Source organism: Limanda limanda, chromosome 20 (assembly GCF_963576545.1).
Source record: "Limanda limanda chromosome 20, fLimLim1.1, whole genome shotgun sequence".
Lineage (NCBI taxonomy): Eukaryota > Metazoa > Chordata > Actinopteri > Pleuronectiformes > Pleuronectidae > Limanda > Limanda limanda.
Genome location: NC_083655.1, coordinates 15,383,907 through 15,405,791, shown reverse-complemented (window position 1 = coordinate 15,405,791; position 21,885 = coordinate 15,383,907). Strand labels below are relative to the sequence as shown.

At 40.4% G+C, this 21,885-nt stretch overlaps 1 protein-coding gene across 3 annotated transcripts in view; it reads right to left on the bottom strand.

Annotated features, from left to right (window-relative positions):
- Positions 1–21,885, bottom strand: part of col11a1a (collagen, type XI, alpha 1a) — a 73,005-nt gene that overhangs the window by 28,676 nt on the left and 22,444 nt on the right. For 2 of the 3 annotated variants that reach the window (XM_061093883.1, XM_061093882.1), the window contains exons 9-37: positions 21,170–21,235; positions 20,990–21,031; positions 20,824–20,886; positions 19,454–19,528; positions 19,262–19,345; positions 18,539–18,595; positions 17,356–17,409; positions 17,185–17,238; positions 16,331–16,384; positions 16,140–16,193; positions 14,963–15,016; positions 14,516–14,560; positions 14,247–14,300; positions 14,107–14,151; positions 13,249–13,302; positions 12,565–12,609; positions 12,196–12,249; positions 10,612–10,656; positions 10,140–10,193; positions 9,967–10,011; positions 8,412–8,465; positions 8,210–8,317; positions 6,495–6,548; positions 5,488–5,541; positions 4,919–4,963; positions 4,701–4,754; positions 4,456–4,500; positions 2,321–2,374; positions 1,641–1,694 (exon numbers count right to left, since the gene is read on the bottom strand). In XM_061093883.1, the coding sequence (XP_060949866.1) occupies positions 1,641–1,694; positions 2,321–2,374; positions 4,456–4,500; positions 4,701–4,754; positions 4,919–4,963; positions 5,488–5,541; positions 6,495–6,548; positions 8,210–8,317; positions 8,412–8,465; positions 9,967–10,011; positions 10,140–10,193; positions 10,612–10,656; positions 12,196–12,249; positions 12,565–12,609; positions 13,249–13,302; positions 14,107–14,151; positions 14,247–14,300; positions 14,516–14,560; positions 14,963–15,016; positions 16,140–16,193; positions 16,331–16,384; positions 17,185–17,238; positions 17,356–17,409; positions 18,539–18,595; positions 19,262–19,345; positions 19,454–19,528; positions 20,824–20,886; positions 20,990–21,031; positions 21,170–21,235 (1,620 nt within the window). The remainder of the gene's footprint in view (positions 1–1,640; positions 1,695–2,320; positions 2,375–4,455; positions 4,501–4,700; positions 4,755–4,918; positions 4,964–5,487; positions 5,542–6,494; positions 6,549–8,209; positions 8,318–8,411; positions 8,466–9,966; positions 10,012–10,139; positions 10,194–10,611; positions 10,657–12,195; positions 12,250–12,564; positions 12,610–13,248; positions 13,303–14,106; positions 14,152–14,246; positions 14,301–14,515; positions 14,561–14,962; positions 15,017–16,139; positions 16,194–16,330; positions 16,385–17,184; positions 17,239–17,355; positions 17,410–18,538; positions 18,596–19,261; positions 19,346–19,453; positions 19,529–20,823; positions 20,887–20,989; positions 21,032–21,169; positions 21,236–21,885) is intronic. The other variant, XM_061093884.1, reaches the window with a different exon arrangement.

The following is a 21,885-nucleotide window of genomic DNA, read 5'->3' as shown; positions in this document are numbered from 1 at the left end:
TCAGCCAGAGTCTACAGATGAAACAAAGAAAGACTGGTGACCTTAACAGAGATCTCATAATGCAATGCAGATAATCACAATCTGCTAAATGCTAGTGTATATCCAGGCATGTAATTGGTTAGTGATGACAGACAGTGATTAGCATTGAGCTAATGGTCCATGGACAGAGTGTCGGTTGTACACTGACGTTTCATTTGGAATTCCAACTGATCTTTGGATCCCTTGGTCATCGAACCCCACATGCTCCTGCTTTTGTGACTCATCTCATCTCTAACTTGTTATCCCACAGTCAATCAAAGTTTTTAAACCCCAGCTCAGAGAAGGCCGATCCTGACCGACTTACTACTCCGAGCTTATTGATCAGTGCATGTTGTGAGTTATGGTGATGCAACCCCTCGGGCCGTTCAGTTACGGCATCGACCCTGACTCCCAGACAGCAACTCAAATCTTTATCTGCACTTCCTCAAATGCAACATGTGTGTTGCTGGGGCTTTGAGCGTCTTTATTGCTGTGATCAATTCTCATATTGCATGCTTGTGAAGCCTGCTCGTCAGACCATAAATCTACAGCCATAAACACCTTAATGAAGACTCTTGCGTTGTTACTTGTATAGCATCAGAGGCAGGGAAGAGCTTGTGTGTGTGTGTGTGTGTTTGTGGTGTATTACGTTATCTATAGGAAAGAGGCAAGCGGTAAGGGAAGCTTTAATGATAGAGGCGATGATCTGTCCAGCTTTTAGTGGAATTTATTTCCCTCTGAGCCTCATCAAACCAAGGTGCACCGATGCATACCAAGTGAGGGGGAATCGAATCCGGGAGCAGGAGATTGCAACTAGGTGTGATCAAACCAAACTCTGCTTGGTTTTTTCTTTGGTTGTTGATGAATTCTGTGCCTTTTGGATACGGCGTCTATGCATCAACGGTGCAGATTTAGCACGACCATTTCTCTTGATAAAGAAAAACTCCATGCTGTCTAAATAAAATGTTACTTAGTGTTGTTATTGCTCAGATATGTGAGGGAAGGAAGTGTCACAGAACCTTGTTGCAATATTTGTAAACTTGCCAATTAACAATAAGAAAGAAGAATGATGTTTCCCCAGCTTCCTGTCTGGCTTTCCTCAGACAGAATGAAGTGTGTGAGTGTGCATGTCTGTTTGGAGACAAGCAGAGAGTTCACAAGGGCTGTATCTCCAGACTTCATGTCTTTGGTAGACATGTCTGTCGCTCTGCCGCATGTGTATCACTGATTCAAATCTCCTGAATACAAGAGCAATAGAGTTAGGAAGTGGAGGAGGAGTGTGTCTGTGTTGTGGTTTTAGTGTGTGTGTGTGAGTGTGTGTGTGTGTGTGTGTGTGTGTGTGTGTGTGTGCGTGTGTGTGTGTGTGTGTGTGTGTGTGTGTGTTGGGAGGGGGTGTTGGAACTATTTAACATAATTTTAATTTTTTTTCACTTTCCTTTTTTGGAAAAACTAATTCTAAAACCTATAAAGGAGGAGATACAATCCTTTATTGGCAACCGCTGTGGAAATATAATGGATCTGTCCGAGTTTGAAAAATAGCACTGAGTTCCCAGCTCGATGTGAGGTCCTATGTTCCCAGACTTGGTGAGAGGTTAGAGGCAGAGGCCACACAGGGTACTCACCGTTTCTCCTCGCTGGCCAGGGTGTCCGGGCAGCCCATCTTTTCCAGCTGGTCCCTGAAATTAAAAGTCACTTTTACAATGTAACCCAGTACATTCACTATCATCACATTCATATCAGGTTGAGAATGATGGCACTTCGAAAATTGGCCCTTGTGTTGGACTAAAAGTTAATTTTTCTGAGCAATGAGATTTTATTGTTGCAATTTGTACAAATGCTTTGGGCGAAATACACAGTACAAACATAATTATAGTTAGACTAGCGTAACACTAATGGAAAAATAACAGGCTCAGTTTTTTTTTTTTTTTTTAAAAGAACCAGATCACTGGTTGAAGCTATGAATCTAAACCTGAATCGATAGGTGGAAATTACCACTTGTCTACCGCCTCAATTGGAGAGTGAGAAAATGGGTTCTGCTTCAATAACAGTTAGATTAATGATCCCTGCACAGATTTATGGATATTGCATATATGTTACTGCACTGCACCCAATGAACTCCTTAGATTGAATCAATCGTGACTTATAAGGTTTGCAAATGAGGCTAATTTGCTATTAATACAGTGAAGGAAGTGAGAGTGTAGACATTGTGCCTCAGGAATGAGCTTCTAACTGCATAATTTCCCTACTGGTGGTTTTATGTTGAACTGTTGATGGCTTATATTGGTGGAGGAGAAATACTCACAGGGGGGCCCTTTGGTCCAGGGAAGCCCACGGGTCCCTGAGGTCCTTGAGGTCCCTGCAATCAGCACAGACACAGATAGATGAGAGACGCACAAAAAAAACCCCACAAAATTTACCAAGAAGATTGGAAGCTGCATGGACATCGTGTGGACGTTGTGACTGTGACAGAAACTGAACCAAAATTATAAGGGTGAGCGAGTCACTGTTCATCAGCCCAAGTGTGAAATCATAAGGTCTCTCTGTCTTTTCATTAGTCCAACTTGGTTTAATCTTACAGTTATCAAAGGCCTGAGGAGTGATATTTTTTGGGAACCAGGGAACATTTCAGTCCTTAGTAAGCGAATAAACTGCTTGATGAGGTAAAGGTCAGCCTCTTTCAAATCCACAGGTTAATATCAAAGGGCAAAGGGCAGTGGTCATGTAATATAAGCCAAATTAAAGGGAATCACTGAATGTGAAAGTTTCCCATGTACTTCACATTAAATGACCCAGAATGATCGTATTGTATTCTGACAAATTTTTAATAATAATAATAATAATAATACATTTATAAGTCACGTAAGTTCCTCACCTAATAGAACTTGTGACATTTTAAGAAGGGCCAATTATTTATTTCATTGCAAACTGTATACACAAACAATAGCTATTAAGTTTAAAGCGGCAGAGAGATAGAAAACAAGTGAAAATGACACAGATGAAGAGACGAAAGTAGAAACAAATAAAATATCCTACACAGAATGAAGGTTTGGATCAGTAGGAAAAACTGGTCAGTGCGAAACTTACACAACATAAATGACAAGATGGTCATATTCAAGAGTTGTGTGTTTAAGTTTGTTTTACGGTGAAATATGTTGATGATGTGAAAATGTGTTACTGGAAAGGTACATTGTATATTGTTGAGGCAACATACAGGCGTTTGGGATCTAGGGGGATGAAATATAAATCAGATATGAAATATCAAAGAGACCTGTGAAAACCTGAACTCTATCAGAAGCTCTGTTCGTTTTAGCCACAAGTTTCACGGAGAATGTTTTACCCTGACACTCGAATGTAACAACAAAAAATTGGGATGGATCGATATCGAGTTATATTTTTCAAAACAAAAGAAAAGGATGGTCTAGGCGTAAGGCACCAACTCAAACACCACCCTCAGTAGTGTTTTGCAGATGAGTGGTTCTAAGTCTAGTGGGACTAAACTTTATTAGATGATGAGTCACCTTCTCCTCACTGAGTTACTGTACCTGGCTGTGTGGCCAATATAGAAAGCAGGAGGTGCCTTAACAGTGTTTGCTTACACGCTTGTATCCCTGTTATGCGTTTTATCTAACAGAGGGGAGGATGTTCTCTGACAGACTCCCTGTCGAGCTCTGTCAGAGCCGTAATAGAATCTGCTTCTCCGTGTGTAGCATGAACACAAACACAGACTGAGCTCACGCTGCAGCTGCCTGTTTTGTTTCATGTCTTCCTTGGATTTCCTTTGTTAGGCAGCAAAAAAAATCAAATTGCTGTAAAACTCCACTGGAAATATAACGGGTATTTAATAAGCTGGCACCGCTGGAAGGCTTTTACTGTGAAGCAACTGCAGAGATTGTTAATTTTGCCACTGAGTTCGCCACCCAGGGCTTCCACACTACGAAGAAGTCTTCCTGTAAATCTAACTCTGGACCATTTTCTTTTGTCTTTCGTTTGATCATCAGTTCAAAACGCTTCGGATGAAAAATGTATTTAATTAAAACTCTGAGGACTGAGGCCGAAGGGAAAGAACAGAACAGGACTGCTGTCTATAAGATGAAGATAGGAACATGAAATTGAGGATAAACCCCAAATCACAGAAGAAAAAAGTTATTCTTCCTAAAAACAACTTTCGGCAGCTAAAACATTTTCGTTATTGATTAGGAAGTCACAGTGGGACTATGGCCCTTTTAAAATCTTTCTCATTATCTTTAAAATCTGGAGGGTTTGACCAGAATAAAGCTCCTCTATTGAAGAGAATTCACAGTCTGACCTCTTAATAGTAGAGGTGGAGACACAGTAAACGCGTTTTTTTACAGCGACAACTGAAAAAGTGATTCAAAATGCTTGTTTGTTTTCACATACATTAAAACCATCCCAGAGAGTGTGTTAATATGGACTTACTCTCTCACCGGGCGGGCCTGGAGGACCATCATGGCCTGATGTCCCCTGAAACACACAAGAATATATCGTTTGGCTTATATTTTACATGTTGCATTTGTGGCGAGGGCCTGAGTGGAAGGAGTAGAAAGTTCAGATATTTGTCACAATTTTCAATTCAAGTTTCATTTTTATCATGATTACAGTGTTTCACTCGTGCAATCCAGGGAGGAGCCTGAGGTCAGTGTGTGTGAATTCAGGATTTGTACCTTGGGACCTGGTTTTCCTGTCGGACCCCTGGCTCCTCGTCCACCGCGAGGACCCTACAGAGGAAAAAATAAAAACAATTCAGAGTCAAACACAAAATCTACAACTTACAGTGTAATATAATGAAGTCAAACCCTAACACATATCCGTGTTTATATCATGCAAGTGGATAAACAATAAAAGATGACTTAACACTGTGCTATCACAGTACAGTACATACCGTTGGACCTCTTTGACCTCTTGGACCAAGTTTACCTGCAATACCCTATTAGATAATTGTTGGAATAAAAAGAACACATCAGTTAATTTCTTCATGACAACAAAAAGTCCCAGAGTTGTGTCTGCACAGCTACAGTAGTAATGAATGGCAGTAATATATTCATTGCTCGGCTGACGACAGCAGAAGAAACAGCCGCCAAATATAACCAGTGAAAATGTTTCTACACTCACTGCAAAATGGTTTTCTGCGTCTGAGTCGACACCAGACAAAATTTGATTGAGAAGATGTTCTGTAGATGTTCTTCAAAGTGTCCATGAATACTCTGATGTACTTAGTTACCAATAATCAATAGTTCTAGTCAAACCTGTGCCTTCAACCATTTCTAAGCACTCAACACTGATTTTTCCAAGCCCAGAAATCAGGGTGTTTCATGGAGGCATGATTGTGTCCACATCTTTTGTTTTGTCCTTCATAATAGGAATACATTTTCTTTTCTGGGAGAATATGATGGAGTGGGGACTTTCATACACAAACAGGCAGAGAGGGTGGGTGTGTGTGTGTTTACTTACCCTGGCTCCTTTCTCTCCGTTGGCTCCAGGGAACCCAGGGAAGCCGCTCGAGCCCTGTCAATAAGAGAGGGAGATATGGAGGGAAATGAGAAAATCAAGTGAGAGGCTGGGTGGGTCACAGCATGCATGATAATGAGCGTTTTTCCGGTATTTATCTGCACTATTGTTGAACAGGTGGATGTCATCTACAGTCGCTTTCATGCATTCAACACCGTGTAAAATCCCTTTGAATTTAGAACAATCTTTGTCATATAAAACCGAATTCAACACTTTCCTTCCTCTTGTGATAATTAAAGCTCCCTTTAATGGAGTCAAAATGTTGAAATCAAAAAACCCATTAAGTAATATACCTGCAGTTAAAAGTTTAAATCAAAATTATATTTCCTGCCTTCCATAGACAATACATAAAATTCCCAACTTTACAGCAAGTTGCCAAATAGGCAATCTCTCTGTAAGTCAGTTGGTCACTCACACACACACACAAACACACACACACACACTAAAACAAAAAGCTTAGCACAGGGCCGCTGTAAACACAAGATAAGGTGACATTTTTTCTTTAGCCAAACCAGGATTTAAAAAAGGGCTTACCTACTGTGCAGCGCCTCACCAAATGTTGCATTAGGAACATTGAGTAAGACTCAAATCAGTAACTTTCTCAAGATGTAAAATACATCAGTCTTCTGCTTTGTCTAATAAACTATTGTCTCTATAAATGATTAAATCTTCAACGTTTTTGTCATCACCTTTTGAGATAAGAAGTTGATCTTAAATGCCCTTAGAACAACACAAAATTCTACTAATCCACTATTCCCACCAGAGTAAGTTGATTGATTGATTTATTGATCAATGTTTTTGCCCACTGTGCAGTTTGTACTGATACTTTATATGGTAAAATATATTGTTAGCAAAATCCATTTACAAGCAATTAGTACACTGTCCAGTGGGAACGTTTTTGTCTGTTTTGTCTAGTGATAAACACAACTGTTTAGATTAGATTTACTAACCTTTGGTCCTTGTCTTCCTGGATAACCTGGTAATCCTGGGACACCAAGTTTACCCTGAGAAACACAAACAACACACGTCAGCACAAAAAAGAAATGGAAAACATCCTTAATAGCTATATTCCCTTTTCCCTTAAAATGTAAATATGTCAAATGAGAATTACAAACTGAAAATTTAGGCAGCTGAGAGAAGTAGCTAGATTGTAAGAAAGATGGTCATGTCAGCTCCCATACAATAGTTATGTTAGGGCTGTACTTGTATTCATACACAACATCTATGCAACTACAATTTGTTAAAGTCATTCTTGATCAGTGCAGAAGATATATAGCGATGCTTATTATCCATGCTCAAAAGGAATCTATTTTGCAGCGTCTTTTCTTTAATGTGCCTCAGAGATTTGGTAGTTTGGTACACAAACCCAACTGCTTGGACACTGACGCATATTGACGTTTTTTAGCAATCAGCTAAAAAGGATAATCACTTATTGACTTAATTTGTATTAGCCACAACGTAATGCAATCTAATGTACAATAGAAACAACTTCAAGTCAGCATGTATTAAAATTTGCTCTGAGGTGAAAAAAATGGTTTCCAAAGAGATGCTAACCTGACTAATCCAAATGTCTATGTCTGTGAATGGTCACCAAATATCATAAATGCCAGATGAGCTATTCAACAAATGGAATAAAAAGGATAGACTCCAACTAAGGCTATTAAATCTTAAGTAGGAAAGAGGAAGGTTAATGATAATCCTAGTTCAGATCAGCAGCACAGAGTCTCTGTGGCTCCTTTTCGAGCTGATAACATCAGGTCTTCCGCTTCAGCTGCAATTACTGTATATTCAGCGAAGGTTAAAAAGTCAAACAGGAGAAGAATCAATTTCTTAGAAAACCCATTGGAGTTGGACTCTGTGCATCAGCATGTTGGTGGTACACCTGTATTCTAACGTTTGTTTTATACTCAGGGCAGCAGATAATTGATTAAAGATGTGATGTGGAGAAAATCTCAGATGGGTCTGAAGAAATAATTGTCTTGCCATTTATTTACATGTGTGAGAAATGAGATGTTAAGATAAATACAATATTTTGGCATTCTTTTAAGTATCTAAAACAGAAACATATACCATAACATATAAAAACTGTACCTCCACTGTCTGAAACTGAAGTACTAACTCTCACAGACATGGAGAATTGATATAAAAGATAACATCCAATGAAAACAACAATACAAGTGCTTAATTCAAACAGGTTATGTCAAACTTGCTCTTATGTTCCAGATATTTGTGAAAGTGCTGAGATGGAAAATGTGCTTTAATTTATTTATTATGGGGCTCTATAAGGTTATAATGCTTATCACATGAAATAAAAATTCCTTAATGTGCCAAACTCTGAGTAATCAGAATATACCCTGAACACTTTACTTTAGGTCTGCAGCAGTTGCTGTTCAATGACTTTACACAGTCACAAGCCAAAAAGATTTGCCCGCACCTAGATGGAGCCTGTCTAACTTTGAAGGGACTATCTGATATTGTAAAAAGGATTAACAAGAACATCACTCCTGTTTTGAAGTCATATATTTTGAAATCTCATCATTTTTAATGAAATGTTGTGTTGCTATGGTTGCGGAGCAATACTCACTTTTTGTTGACTTATTAATGTTGATATTTAACAAGTTAATTAGGAAACACAATTACACACACATTGTACACATTGTATTACCTTTTCTCCGGCAGAACCAAGGGGCCCTGCCTCTCCGTTGGGTCCAGATCGACCTTTAGGACCCTCAGGACCGTCCTCTCCACGGGACCCAAGCATACCAAGCTCTCCCTGTAGCACGAACAGGGAAAGAATATCGAGTTGACGTCATTGCTTTCATGCGTATTCATGAGACTGTCGATGTTATTTCAGTCAGGCTCCTCACCCGGTCTCCTTTGATTCCCATGTCTCCCTTGAAACCTGGGAAACCGTCCTCTCCCTGAAATCAGACAAAGAAGAAGTTGACACATTTGCAAGGAACTGTTTGGGTATTTCATTCCATCGTCATTTCAAATCATTTATTAAATTCACTCTCTTCATCACACAGGGAAACAGATATTTATTTATTTTATGAAGTGTTGTGTTTGTTGAGCATCTGTTAAAAAATTCAGCCTGCTCATGTTCCCTCTGTGTCTCACAGGACCGATGCTGCTCCCTGCTGGTCAGACTGTAAATAGCACGGGTTAGGCCCTCTGTTTTAGCTGTTGTTTAATGAGTTGTGTTGTATCAACATGATCGACATTTAGAACCATCATTAGTCTTAGTTGGTATTCAGATTATATTGATGTAATGAAATAGATAAAATTCTACCAAAGGCACATTTTTTAGATCCTTTTAGGTAAAACCAAAAAGTTCGTAGCTCTCTGAAACAAAATCAAATGGATGCTTAAGGTCACTGTACAAGTTCAGCTAGATCTTTCTTTTCTTTGACACCTTGTGCTTCTAGTCTGTCACCTGTCCATGTTTGAGACCCTATCTTATGCATAATGCAGCAATGAGCATGTCTGTTTCCAGCAGCTCGCTTCACAAAGACCATACACACATGCGCACTCACACGGAGACACCCGAGGTAAGGCACATCCTTTATTCATAACAAACCCTTTCTCCTCAAGGTTTTGGCTTTTGAACCTCTTGCTATAAATAATTCAATAAAAACTGATATGAATACCTGTCACCGCTGTCAGAACAACACCCCTAAGTCAGATAATTGATTTTACACAGCGGCATAACTGTATGGATCTTACATAAACGTCAGGCATATTAAAAGGGAGCTTGGATTAATCTCTACATGGTGACACACGCACGAAAAAACTTCAAAAGTGCTCAAGATGGATCGCAGTGTTGTTTGAAGTCTTGATCATTGCAGCTTTACAAACCTCAGAAACTGAGTGAGGGTCACGCTAAGAAAGTCTCTGTCTCCACTGAAGATTACTATCGACTGACTTCTGCATGGGGCTTTCAGCCACTCACTGCAGCTCGAAGGGATCAAATCAAAGTTGGGAGTGCAAGTAGTGGCCGCAGCAAGAGAAAGAACAACTGGGACATGAATATACTGCTAATATACCCAAACTTTTATTTTACCGTTTCACCTTCTTTCCAAAGTTTGACAAATACTGTCTGAACAGCAATTACATTTTGTCTTTGACAGAAATGAACCCATTGAAGTTAGTCTGATTTTGACGGCTAATTTAACTTTATCAAAGAGCACAAGACACAGATCTCAGGTAGATTTATAATATTAGGGGCTGGGAAATGCAAAGTTCACAAATCAGAATTAAGCATCTGCTATGTTTGCACATTTGTTGACAACCGCAGAACTCTCTGTCAACAAGCTTCTTTTGTTTTGAAAGGACATTGATATACATATGATTCATGGCCTCTTTTGGCTCATTGACTAAATCCCAGTGAAGGTGGGCTAAACTAAGAAATAATGGCCTTACCTTCTCTCCCTTTCCTCCCTTGAGACCACGGACACCATCAGCTCCCTTTGAAAAAGAAACATACAACCATGAGAAACACTTTTCAGTTATTGTGCGACATAAGAAAAAAAGAGGACTTCCTTAAAGGGTCACTTTGTTAATCAAATGGCAACATGGTCAAACAGAAACCGTACCTTCACACCACGAGGGCCGGGATAACCGATTGGACCCTGTGGACCGTGTGGCCCCTGGAGAGAAGTCACAAACCAGAACTCTTTATTAGAATATAGATGTAGGTTTAATTGACTTTAGCTACTGTAGCTGAGAGGTGTACTCTTTACTTGTTTTGTTCCTATTAACTGCAATTATGTTTTAAACATACTGACTAGTTTAAGTACTAGCAAAATACATACACATCAGTATGGTAAAACCTCAGATGAATGAAAATGTTATTTATTGTTCCCAATACGAATGATTGATCAAAAGTAATTGGATTTATCAAAACAAACATGGTTTGTCTTTGGAGTAAGATGAGTTGCATTTTATAAACTTGTTATATCTGTAAATAATGAACTATTTAAAACATCATGTTAACTTGGGAAGAATGATACTTCACTTAAGTCTAGGAATTTTGGCTGTACTGCAGCACACGTTCAATAAACCTACCTGTGATCCCTTCTCACCAGCTGGCCCCTCCTTACCAGGATGACCCTGTAAAAAGAACAAGTCACAAAGTGGTTGAAAGTGGCTGTTGCAGGAGACATTTTTAAACTGAACATAATGATGCAAAACAAATCTGTCTTATTCAACTTTTGGATGAAACAATTTATGATTAGGAAGCATCTTTGCAAACAAGCATGACGCATTTGTATTTACATCGGAATACTTGCATTCAGCTGTGATGAACCGAATGTAGCAGACATGGTCAGAAACTTAAATATGTTATCTGATCTAGCTTCAAGACCATAATGCACACATTCAGGTCACAAAGGATGTTTTGCACTTGTATGTGACTATCAGGGAACCATAGGAGGATAAGTGATGTTGTGTATGTCAGTAAAGAAAAGGAAATTGGACTTTCTCTGTGGCAGTTTGAGATGCTTGTGTGGTGGCCAGTGTTGAGTGATGAAGTAGCTCAATACACCTCTCTTCCTCTACACACACATATATATGTGTAGCTGCAAACACCTGGCACTCCCAGTCTGAGGGGCCTGAGGGGAACTGAGGGCTGCCTGCTTCTTGAACCTACGCACCTCTCATACTGAGGTCACTAACCTACCCATGCAATTCTCGATTCTGAGCTAAACTTGTTATTTTCTTATCATTTTCCTAACATAACAAAGACAGCTCAGGTGAATGGTTAGGATTCTTTTCTTTAATTCAAGGATACTGCAGCCCTTTGTTTACAGCCTTGGGGATCATTGTTATTCCAAATTCAGTGGCTGCCTCAAATATCCAGCTTGTCTTAAGTCATGCTGACAGGCTTCTCACAAAAGCAAGAACATATCATCATATTCCTACTGTTTTGGGCTTCCTGTCACTTGCTGCATGTGGCTTTAAAAGCACAGATAGATATTTTGCCCCATCCTACACTGGAGACCTCCCCTCTACTCGCCGGCTTGCAGCCTGAGATCTGATGACTAGTTGTTGTCGACGGACAACTAACCCAGACCCTATTTTTATATCTTCTTTTTATCTTGCCATTATAGTTCACTAATTATTTATTTACACATTTCTCATATTAAGCATTTTATTTTCTCCCATTTTTATTCACCTTGTTGGCTCTATCTTATTTTGTAAAGCCCTTTGTAAACCCATTTTTTTTCGGTGCTATATCGATTAATTTCAGTGCTATTATTACTGTAAATAATATTCTGTTGCTAATCTTCTATACATTGCTCAAGATCTATAATCTGGGGATTGAAAATATGTAAAAATTACAGTTCGACCAGTGAGGAAACAATGTCACGTACTGCATGACCTGAGTCCTAAGCACATATATTGTGTTAAAAGCTCTATCAGGATATCGTCGGCCATCAAAGTGAATAAAACAGGTTCATTCAAAGGTCTGATCTGTGTTAAGACCTGTTGGTTGAGCAAAGGTTACGTCCACATTTACTTCCACCATTTTACATATTCACTCGACAGGGACATTATACCACATCCTGTGCAAGTGTGGGAACCTCTGTAAGTAACCTTCCGTCTTTGTTAAACTCATACTGTGTGTACATGGGAAAAAGGAGTACTCACAGGAGGCCCATCAGCTCCAGGTAATCCAGCCAATCCCGACCTGCCATGGGGTCCCTGCATGAGGAAAAGATGATGAGAAGAAAGGTCAGAGGTCAGGGGGCAATGTCAAAAATGTATTTCAACTAGATTCCAGAGCAGCACAGTTATTCTGCAGGACTATTAAACATTTTTAATTTTTTGGGGAAATAAAGTTGTTTTAGTCATACAAATAAAACTCAAGGTTAAGGTCAAACAAGCAAAATAAACTATTCAATTATTTCTGATGATGCAATTTGAGTTCTTTAACTGAAACCTTGAGATTTCCTCTGCGTTATTAGAATGGCACCTATTAGTCTAAATTCTTATGGAAAACCAAAAAAAGGAACACACCTTTTCTCCAGGTGGTCCAATGGGGCCTTGTGGTCCAGGAAGACCCTGTTAGGAAGAGACAGATAAATATACATGAGATCCTGTTGCCATAGCAACACCAAGCATGCTCAAACACGTGCGCACACACATACACAAAGGCTGGATAAACTAAAGTGTGTTAGAGCTGTAAATAGTTGAGCTTGTGAAGGAATGTTAAGCTGGTGTGTTTGTGTGTGTGATGGGTCAGAAGCTGTATTAGCATCTAGCATACTTGTGGAAATACACTTAAATATTTGTGGACATGTTCTGTGTATACATTTGGCTACCTGAGAAGTGCCAGTGTGTGTGTGTGTGCATCAGTGTGTGTGTGTCGTAGTGTAATTTGAGGCACTGAAACTTGCTCCAGCATGTGAGGCAGCTACGCAGGAAGTTCACCAACATGAATAAGATGCTTTCAAATGATCAACCCTGAAACCCGCCCAAAAAAAAAAAAAAAAACCTGAAAGATATTTCAGAAAAGTGTGTGTGTGTGTGTGTTTGTGTGTGTTTGCTTTTGTGTGAAGGTTGTGGTAATACAATGCACATAAACCAGGGTGTAGATGGCCCCTTCACTGTATTTACACATCATGTGCAGTGTATGCATCCATACTACACACTTTGTGTCTGTCATGGAGAGCTGTGACAGTGCATGATTTCTTTGTTTACCTGTGTTCCTGAGGCTCCTTGCTGCCCAGGTGGGCCTGGCTCTCCTTGGGGTCCCTAAAAAATAAGATAGACGCTGAGAAAACAGAACAATAAACACTAGCCCCAGAGTAAACCCCTTTCCAAAGTTAGGTGCAGTCATTCCAGCAGCCTACGTAGTCCTAGTGGCAGTTATAGTAACCTGTTGAGGAAGTGATGCAAATTCTCCCTCTACCCTGCCTCATATTCTCCTGCCTCTTAACTAACTGTGCTGTGAATCCTTTGTTTTCCATTACATTAAGTGACACATCATGTAATTGATATAGATAGCGATTCACACAGGGGGCTGCCAGAATATAGAGAATAAATATCTGTCTCTCATAATAAGATTTCTGAGTGTAAAACATTAGAGCCAAATTAGAAGCTCAATTAAGACACCACCTGAGGGACATCAGAAGGATGTGTTCATTCTGTTCCGGTATCAAACTGAACTACAGTTGTGGTTGGAAGATAATAATTGTATACAAATGGATACAGGCCATTGATAAAATGTGTCTGATGGTAAATCAATGCCTGTAAATCAGGATTCTTTTCAGGAGCGTTTGCAAAATTTAAACCTACCCTGTCAATAAACTATATCTATCTCATTATAATATGGCAGAGCACTTCAGCACTTGATGCTCCACTGCGTTAAGCCGTCACTCTCCTTCTGACCTCCTCTGAGACCTAGGAATGACTTTTAACCTCACAGCTGATCCTCCTATAGGGGTTTTACCCGACTAATCTACATAGTTCAAGCCTCCACAAACAGTGAGGTACGACTCAAAGAGTGCGCTGATCTGGAGCAATATTTCAGACAGTTAACTGACAGGACATTCATACCATGTTTCCTTTGGACCCTGGAGGCCCGTCGACTCCAGCAACACCCTGAGATGGACAGATTAGAGAACACTCATGTTTATAGCATATCAATTACAGGAAGTGATGTCAAAAAAGGGAATGGTGAAGTTAATGGTACGTACAGGAGATCCAGGAGGTCCTGGAGAACCACGGGGTCCCAGCAAACCTCTTGGTCCCTATGAAGGGTCAGAAGAAGGGACGTGAAATAAAACGCAAATCACTCAATGCTAATTACATTTTCAGTGGGCCACTTTTGCCCCCTAGTGGTCACTTCTGTCAATGAGTGATCACATATCACTTGAAAGCTAGATTTAAGTGGATCTTGTTGCAGCTTGTTGGAATCCTATACATTGATGGAGGTGTGATGATATAACACCATCAGAAGCCTTACACTCTCGCCTGCTAATCCTCGGGGCCCGATCTCTCCATCCTCGCCCTGAGGAAAGAAAAAGACACCAGTCAGAGAGAGGTTTATTGAACTGGGATTCATTCAAAGCTTTTTCACACATTTAATATCAGCTATCACCATGGAGAATCAAAAGTTTCAAAAGCTCTTATTAGTGACAGCGTAATCTCCATCAAATCAAACATAGTTGAACATAGAAGCAGCTTAGTTGTGGGGGTGTGTGGGTATAGTTACTTTCAGGGAGAGGAAAGGTGAATCATAATCCACCCTCCTCCCCAGTTAATAGTCTCCACCCTGCTGCTGCTGCCTGAGGGCTGAGCAGGTTGATAACAGCTGATGTAAACGTACAGTATATGTCGTTGGTTCACTTAAGCTCAGTGCGTTTTTTTCTAACAAGTTTGTGGATGTTAAGTAAAAAGAGGAAGCTCTTACTCTCTGTCCATCCTCTCCAGAGGAACCTGGGGGTCCCATTGGTCCAAGCTCCCCCTGAGATGGAAAGAGTGGAAGAAAAGAAAAGAGAGAAGATGAGAGAAAGCGACATATAAGGGATAAATCACTCATGATTTTCACTGACACTGCTCCTCTCTGGAACTTAAGTTAAAACCTTGTTTCTCCACTCTTCTATTTGTTCTTGCTGTACTACATTGTTATTTGCTTATGCAGCTGTCAAATCCAAAAAGCCATTTAAACTAATATATTATATATGCCTATGTAATAAGGATGAATAATGTATCATTCATAGGGCGGCGCATAGTTCGGTCTGGTAGAGCTGCTGCCCTTTGCTGCGTATTTGCCCCCTTTCATCACTAGATTAACTTTGTCCGATTAAATAAAGGCTGCAAAAGTTAAAAAATATAGTTTAAAAACTATACTATTTATATGAAAGGAGCAGGTAGTAAAATATGTGTCTTCTTCCTGCTCCTTTTTTATTCATGGAATATTTATAAGTGAATAAGTGTTTTTTTCTGTTTGTTTTTATTTTTTATTTTTGGATAACACTTAAATTAACGTAAAAAAACTAGACTAAAACCACAGGCTGGTGGAATAATGATAAGAGACATTATATTCATTTAGAGTTATCAGAGCAGTGCACCAGACTCTTGCAGTCTAAATTTATGTCCCACATAACATTGTTTTGTTGTCCCCTGCCCTCCGGTGATGTAATTTCTACTTTCGAAATAATGTGGTTCATTCTACACACATAGCCTCTGTGCAACAGCCTCACAAAATCTTTCCAAGTTGTCTGATTACTGCAGGCACATTAGTGGAATTAGACAAATTAAACATGTAATTAAATTACTCCCCTCGTGACATTGCAGTTATTCTCTCATCACACTATTTAAGAGGTGTCTCGGTTGCAGCCAAAACATCCCAATCTGTTTTGCCATCTACAAAAGACAACCAAAATAAACTAAAGTGGACAAATCCACAATAACTACATTTTGTTTTGATGCGAGTTTAGCTCTTAAGCTTGTTTACAATAGTTATAAAAACAATACTTTGTTGTTGTTAAGGATTCCATATAAATCTGTTTTGTTATCTTCCAGTATAGTAATCTAACAGTGGGAATCTGACAGTGAAGCGGTGGCATCGATCACCCTGTGCTCACCCTGTGTCCCTTTTCACCAGGCAGTCCCGGGAGTCCATCGAAGCCTCGGTCACCCTGTGATGGAGAAGAGCAGACAGTGTCACCAATAAATCACAGCATCAAACTCATCATGGCCTGCACACAAAGGCTTTTCCTATTTTTCAATTGAATTCAGTGACAAATATGAAATGAGGCGTGCTGATATTTGTTACCTTGGAACCTGACTCTCCGGGCATCCCCCGAGAACCATCAGCTCCACCACGACCCTTGAAAAGAAAAAATTTAACATACATCAAGATCTATGTATTTTAACAACCTTGTTATTCAAGAAAAGCCATGGATGTTAAAGAGAAACATTTTTTTGCATTTTTTTTCTGCTTTCTTTTTGTTACATTATAGTGAAGCATCATCTAAATTTTTTAGAAAACAGTTATACATATATATATAAGTCAAATTATAAAGAATGATTATTTCAGATGTGACCATTTTATTAAAAAAGGTGATTATTGATTTAAAAGAAAGCTGCTCTTCCTGGGGTCTAGGTGGCTTGTTGCATTGTGCCAACTCTTATCAGTAATAAGAAAAAAGAAATATTTCTTTAAGCAGCAACCAATGGAGGATATAAAGCCTGAAGCAGTAAATGTTAAGTTGGAATTAAAGAGCAAACAGACAAGTCAATTTTTGCAAACACAAATAACTGGTAGTTGGTCACTTGAAAAGTGGAACAGGGAATCAGTTCTTCAGTTTCCAATGGATCAAGCTTGTATTACTAATTTGCCTATGACTGGTTTCTGTTAATTAACCACTTGGGTCTGCCCTGTGACACTGACTGCGGCCCGCAGCGGTAGTTTTCCCATTTTGGCATTTTCAGACAGATTAGCCGACCGGCCATTGATCCGAGAACTGGAGGCTGCGCAGGCCTTTAAGCGCATATCACACAATTGTTTGTTGAACTGGAAGTAAGCCTCTCAGCGTTTGAGCAGTGGCCACAAGCACAAACAACCCCACAATAACAAACACAGAGGCATGTGAACACACACACACACGTGTCATTGGGTTCACTCACCCTCTTGCCAGCTTTTCCCATTTGTCCTGGGGACCCCTGGACGCCACGGGGACCCTGCAAAGACAGAAGGATCACTTGGTGAACAACAGACAAAACAGTTTGAGCTGGTGTAACAGTAGCTGGTAGGGGAAACTTTTATGCCTTAGAGCAGTGGAAACAGTTTTTTCTCACCTGAGGACCATGGTCTCCACCTTCACCTTTCAGTCCAGGAGAACCATGTATACCCTAAATACAGAAAAAACACACCAAAAACAGCTCCTTCAGTTTGTCACACATGCACTTTGATGAGTAAAATTAGTTTCAAGGAAACAGCAGATGGCGATATTTAGCTGAATATGCAGATTTTCTATGCAAGTTCATCGGAAGACAAGGGATACACACATTCCTTTTGCTACAAATGCGTGAAGTACCTGAGAAGAGAGTCGGAGACATGATGAAGTAATCACTGAGATTGTTCTTTTTATTCTGGATTGTGTGCATCTGACACAAACATTGCTTTGGCTTTTTTTCTGGCATATCACGTTATCCTGATATATCTCAAAAGGATCATCATAGACATGCAGGGACACTTTCTCCCCATGGAGCCTTTTGCCATATATTTAAAGTCTATAAGTACAATCCTAAATTGTCGGTATAGGCCGAGATGTAGGGCACACTGTGTTCTGTAATCTGTCTGCAGACAGCCATGGATTCGAAGCTGGTGATTTGGCAGTTACAGACAGATGTTTTAGAATCATCACATAGCTTGACTGTCCGAAACACTGACATGTGAACATGTAATTTTAAAAAACGTATACATTTTCAGCCACAAATTTAAAATGTATTCCACTATTCTTTGCCTCTGATTATAGCCATATATTTTCAGATCAATACACTTGGCCCTTTAGCTCGCAACCAGCAGTTTTGGAAAGTACCCCGAGCCTTTACCTGCATATAAATAGGGGATCGTGTATCAACAAGCCCCAGAGAGAGAAGGGGAGGGGAATGGGGGACAGAATGACATTTTCTTGGCAGGTGCTACACCTAGCAGACAGGCAGTGTGGCCACTGAGCCACCAGGTGTTGATGCAACAGCACATTACAAAACTAATCATCTGCTTCCTTCAGTTTGACAATTAGAGCAGTAGAAATATACTGAAAGTCAATTTAAACTTGTTAAAACATTGCTGTTTCTAGAAAGCCACAGACAGGCATACACCACAGCATGAAGCTTCAATTTGATCCGATGGAGTTTGTGCACTTGCGACAACTTCAATTGTCAATTGCAAACATACTAGATTGGACGGTAAAAATGAGGTGAAAACGTTATGCACCCAAATTTACAAGCAACCACGAGAAAAAGAAGAAAGACTCACCACTGGGCCTGATCTTCCTGTCAAACCCATCGGCCCTGGGGGTCCCCTCATAGCCAGCTGCAGGCCAGACACAAGCAAGAACAAGGTCAGATTCCACACAGTCAAAAATCTATACACTGTACGTAGAGAACACACATGTTTGAACCAAGTTTGCATTTATTTTTAACTTTGTCATAATGACATCCTCTGTCATGCGTCAGATTTATTTGGATTGATTTGTTTTATTTGGTCTTGAGTGATGAATATGTGTTTTCTTACGCCGTAGACCCTCATCTCTTGGTTCACTGTCGTGTCTGAGGGCGTAATTATTGGTGGATCTCGCGGAGAACCCGACAGCTTCTCAAAATACCAAGTCCAGATTTTTATCTTTTCTCCTCTCCCACATGCACAGAGACACTTCCTACACCTGTCAGTTTAGCCCACCCGCAGGCCAAGAGCCACAGGAGTATTTTTAACAGTCTCTCCTGTCCATCTGTTCAAAGTGGCCTTTTTTATGTTGCTGCACTTCAGCCTGCTCGGCATGTCTCCTTTTAGCCCCGCAAGGTCAACTAAACTCAGTGTGCGCCCCTCCCCTCCCCTCCCCTCCCCTCCCCTATCCAGCAAAATGCTGCCTCCCTCATCCGTCCCCTCCTTTCCCCCTACAGCTGTGTGTAGGGAGCCAGGCAGGGGTGGGGGGGGGGGCTCTGCCACGTGGGGGCTTGTTTAATGTCCTTGTGTACTTACTCTGGCCTGGGAGAGGATGGCCTGGGCTTGGGCTTCTTGGGCAGACACCACTGGACCCTTCTCACCGTCTCCCCCAAAGCGGAACTGTTGAACGCAAACACACAAACAAAAACATTACTCAATCTGTTTGACTACTAAAAACAGAAAAATGGAAGTCCGTAAACAAATATTTTTCTTGTATCGAGCACTTACTGGCAACATCAGCATGGTACCAGGAGGTCCAGGTAAACCATCAGCACCAGGCAGTCCAGCACGACCAGTAGGACCCTGTAACACAGAAAACGAAGAAAAATCAACTTTAAGTTTTACTGGGACACAGGGAAGAAAATAAAACATTTAAAGGGAATAAAGACAAATTATCTTCCTTCAGTGACTCTTCAATAATGATTAAAAATAAAAATCCATCTCATAAGCATTGTAAGTAATGCAGATATCGTCATATCAAAATTTCTGAAACTCAGTTGACCAGTTAATCTATATTAGTGACATGTGATGTTTAAATTAAAGGCCTTTCTAAAGACTTTATCACATGCCCCACATATTGTGTTGTGCATTTAAGATTTAATCCAGATGTAAATGTTGTGAGAATTCAAATGACGTTGATCATTATCGAAATCAGTGCAGACAAAATGTACAAACATATGTATCCAGACGTTATGAAAAATGTACCTGATTCTGTACTACGCTCCTATGCGGTTAACAGTGACAGTAATGTGGAGGGAAAAGCAAACAGAGCCACACACACTTTCACACAGAGTACACACACACACACACCACACAGCTGGGGCACTAAATGCTGGAGGTGTGCTGTTTGTTAGGTTCATTAATATGTGCTCCTCCTCCTGCAGCACACATAGACTGAGCCTGTCCATCTGTAAACCCTGCTACTGTCTACAGTCCAAAACCAACATCCCTTTCCATGAATTCTGGTGCCCATGTTTGAATGTGTGTGTCTGTGTGTGTGTGTGTGTGTGTGTATGCATGCGTGTGAGAGAAAGAGGGAGTGTGTTGCACATCTGCGGAACAGAGATGGATACTTCTTCTGAGGGAAAACCCAGGGCAAATATCCTCCAGCTTCTAACCTTCCACAGCTTGACCTCTAATGACTTACCTGTTAAGATTCATTCTGGTCTTAATGTGTAAACTGGTAGCTAATTTCCATCTAACAGTTTAATGGTTGTCTCAGTTTTACCGCATCATGTGAAGCATAAATATTGTTGCTTAGTTTACTACTGTTTAAAAAAAACAAGCCCACTGATTTGTAGCGACGGTTAAACTGTTTGGGTTTGTTTTGATCTTTACAGAAGCAGCATGTGATTACATTTTGAATAAGTAGATCCAAGTTGCACTTTGCTTGATATGACAGGTTAGCCAATGGGCTGGTATTTTACAATACTGTGTGCCTATGCAATGAAGTCGACGAAGGTTAAGTTCCCATGAGGCATGAGGTACTCATAACTATTACTATGTAGCACCATCGATCACTATATAACCAATTTACACACACACATACACACACAAACATAACAGTGGGTTTTTTGGAGACATAAATTTCAACTCACCCTCTCACCGGGATCTCCAGCGGTGCCTGGGGGTCCCAGTAGGCCTGAGGGACCTGGAAGACCCTGAAAAGACGACGCTAAGTCAGACCACCGGCACGCAAGCAGGTTTAAACCCAGACAAACGTGGTGTATTAATGAAGCTCAGGACTTAAATCAATATACTCACAGCTGGGCCAGGAGGTCCTGGTGGTCCTTCAATCAGCATGCCCTTTAAAAAAAGAAAACAGTCAAATTCTGATGCAAGTTTGAAGTGTTTAACCAGTGTTTTATATAACCGCAGACATTTGGACATGTCATGTGTAGAAAAAAATGACAGGTAGGTATCAGCATTGACTCTTGGACTTACAGGTTCAATCACTGCCGGCTCGCCCTTCTCTCCCTTCTCTCCGAAGGCTCCTGCGGCACCAGCGACCTGTAGTTACAGAGCGAGCACAGAGGTGGCATTCTTCACACAGCAGTCACACAGTTCACAGGTGAATGAATGGCAGCGATGAGCAATGGCAACTGTGGGGCGGGGTGGGGGGTGGGGGGGGCAGCTCAGCCAGGGAAAAGAATGTGTGGGAACGCTTGAACAAAATGTTTTACAGAGATCAATCAATATTGCATACTTAGATGTAACTACTGCAGCTTTGTCAGAGACAGAAAAGTGAGTGAAGAGTTGCACAAAAAGTGAGATGACGTTACGGAACAAAACAGGCAACACAGAGTTAGTCACTTCAGAGAAAGAATGGACCTCTACATTGTGCTGTGCTTGAAATGGAGCAGTGCTGTCATTGCATTACCATTGTGCAGTGTGGCTGAAGGTGACCAGATAAAAAAAAAAAAACACTCAACACCAGCAGGTTATAACTCTCATGCAAAAAAAATCCCACAAAAATATCAATTTAAACAGCGCTGGGGTCAAATGACTAAAGGTGAAGTGTGGAAAAGGATGTGAGTGAGATATTTCCACAAACTGGTTGACAAACTGGGATGAGCTGTGAGGGTAGGGTTCAAAAGTTTGGGCATGAAAGAGTGAAAGGAATCTTTAACAGCCTCAATACATCCGTGTGTTTATGTGTG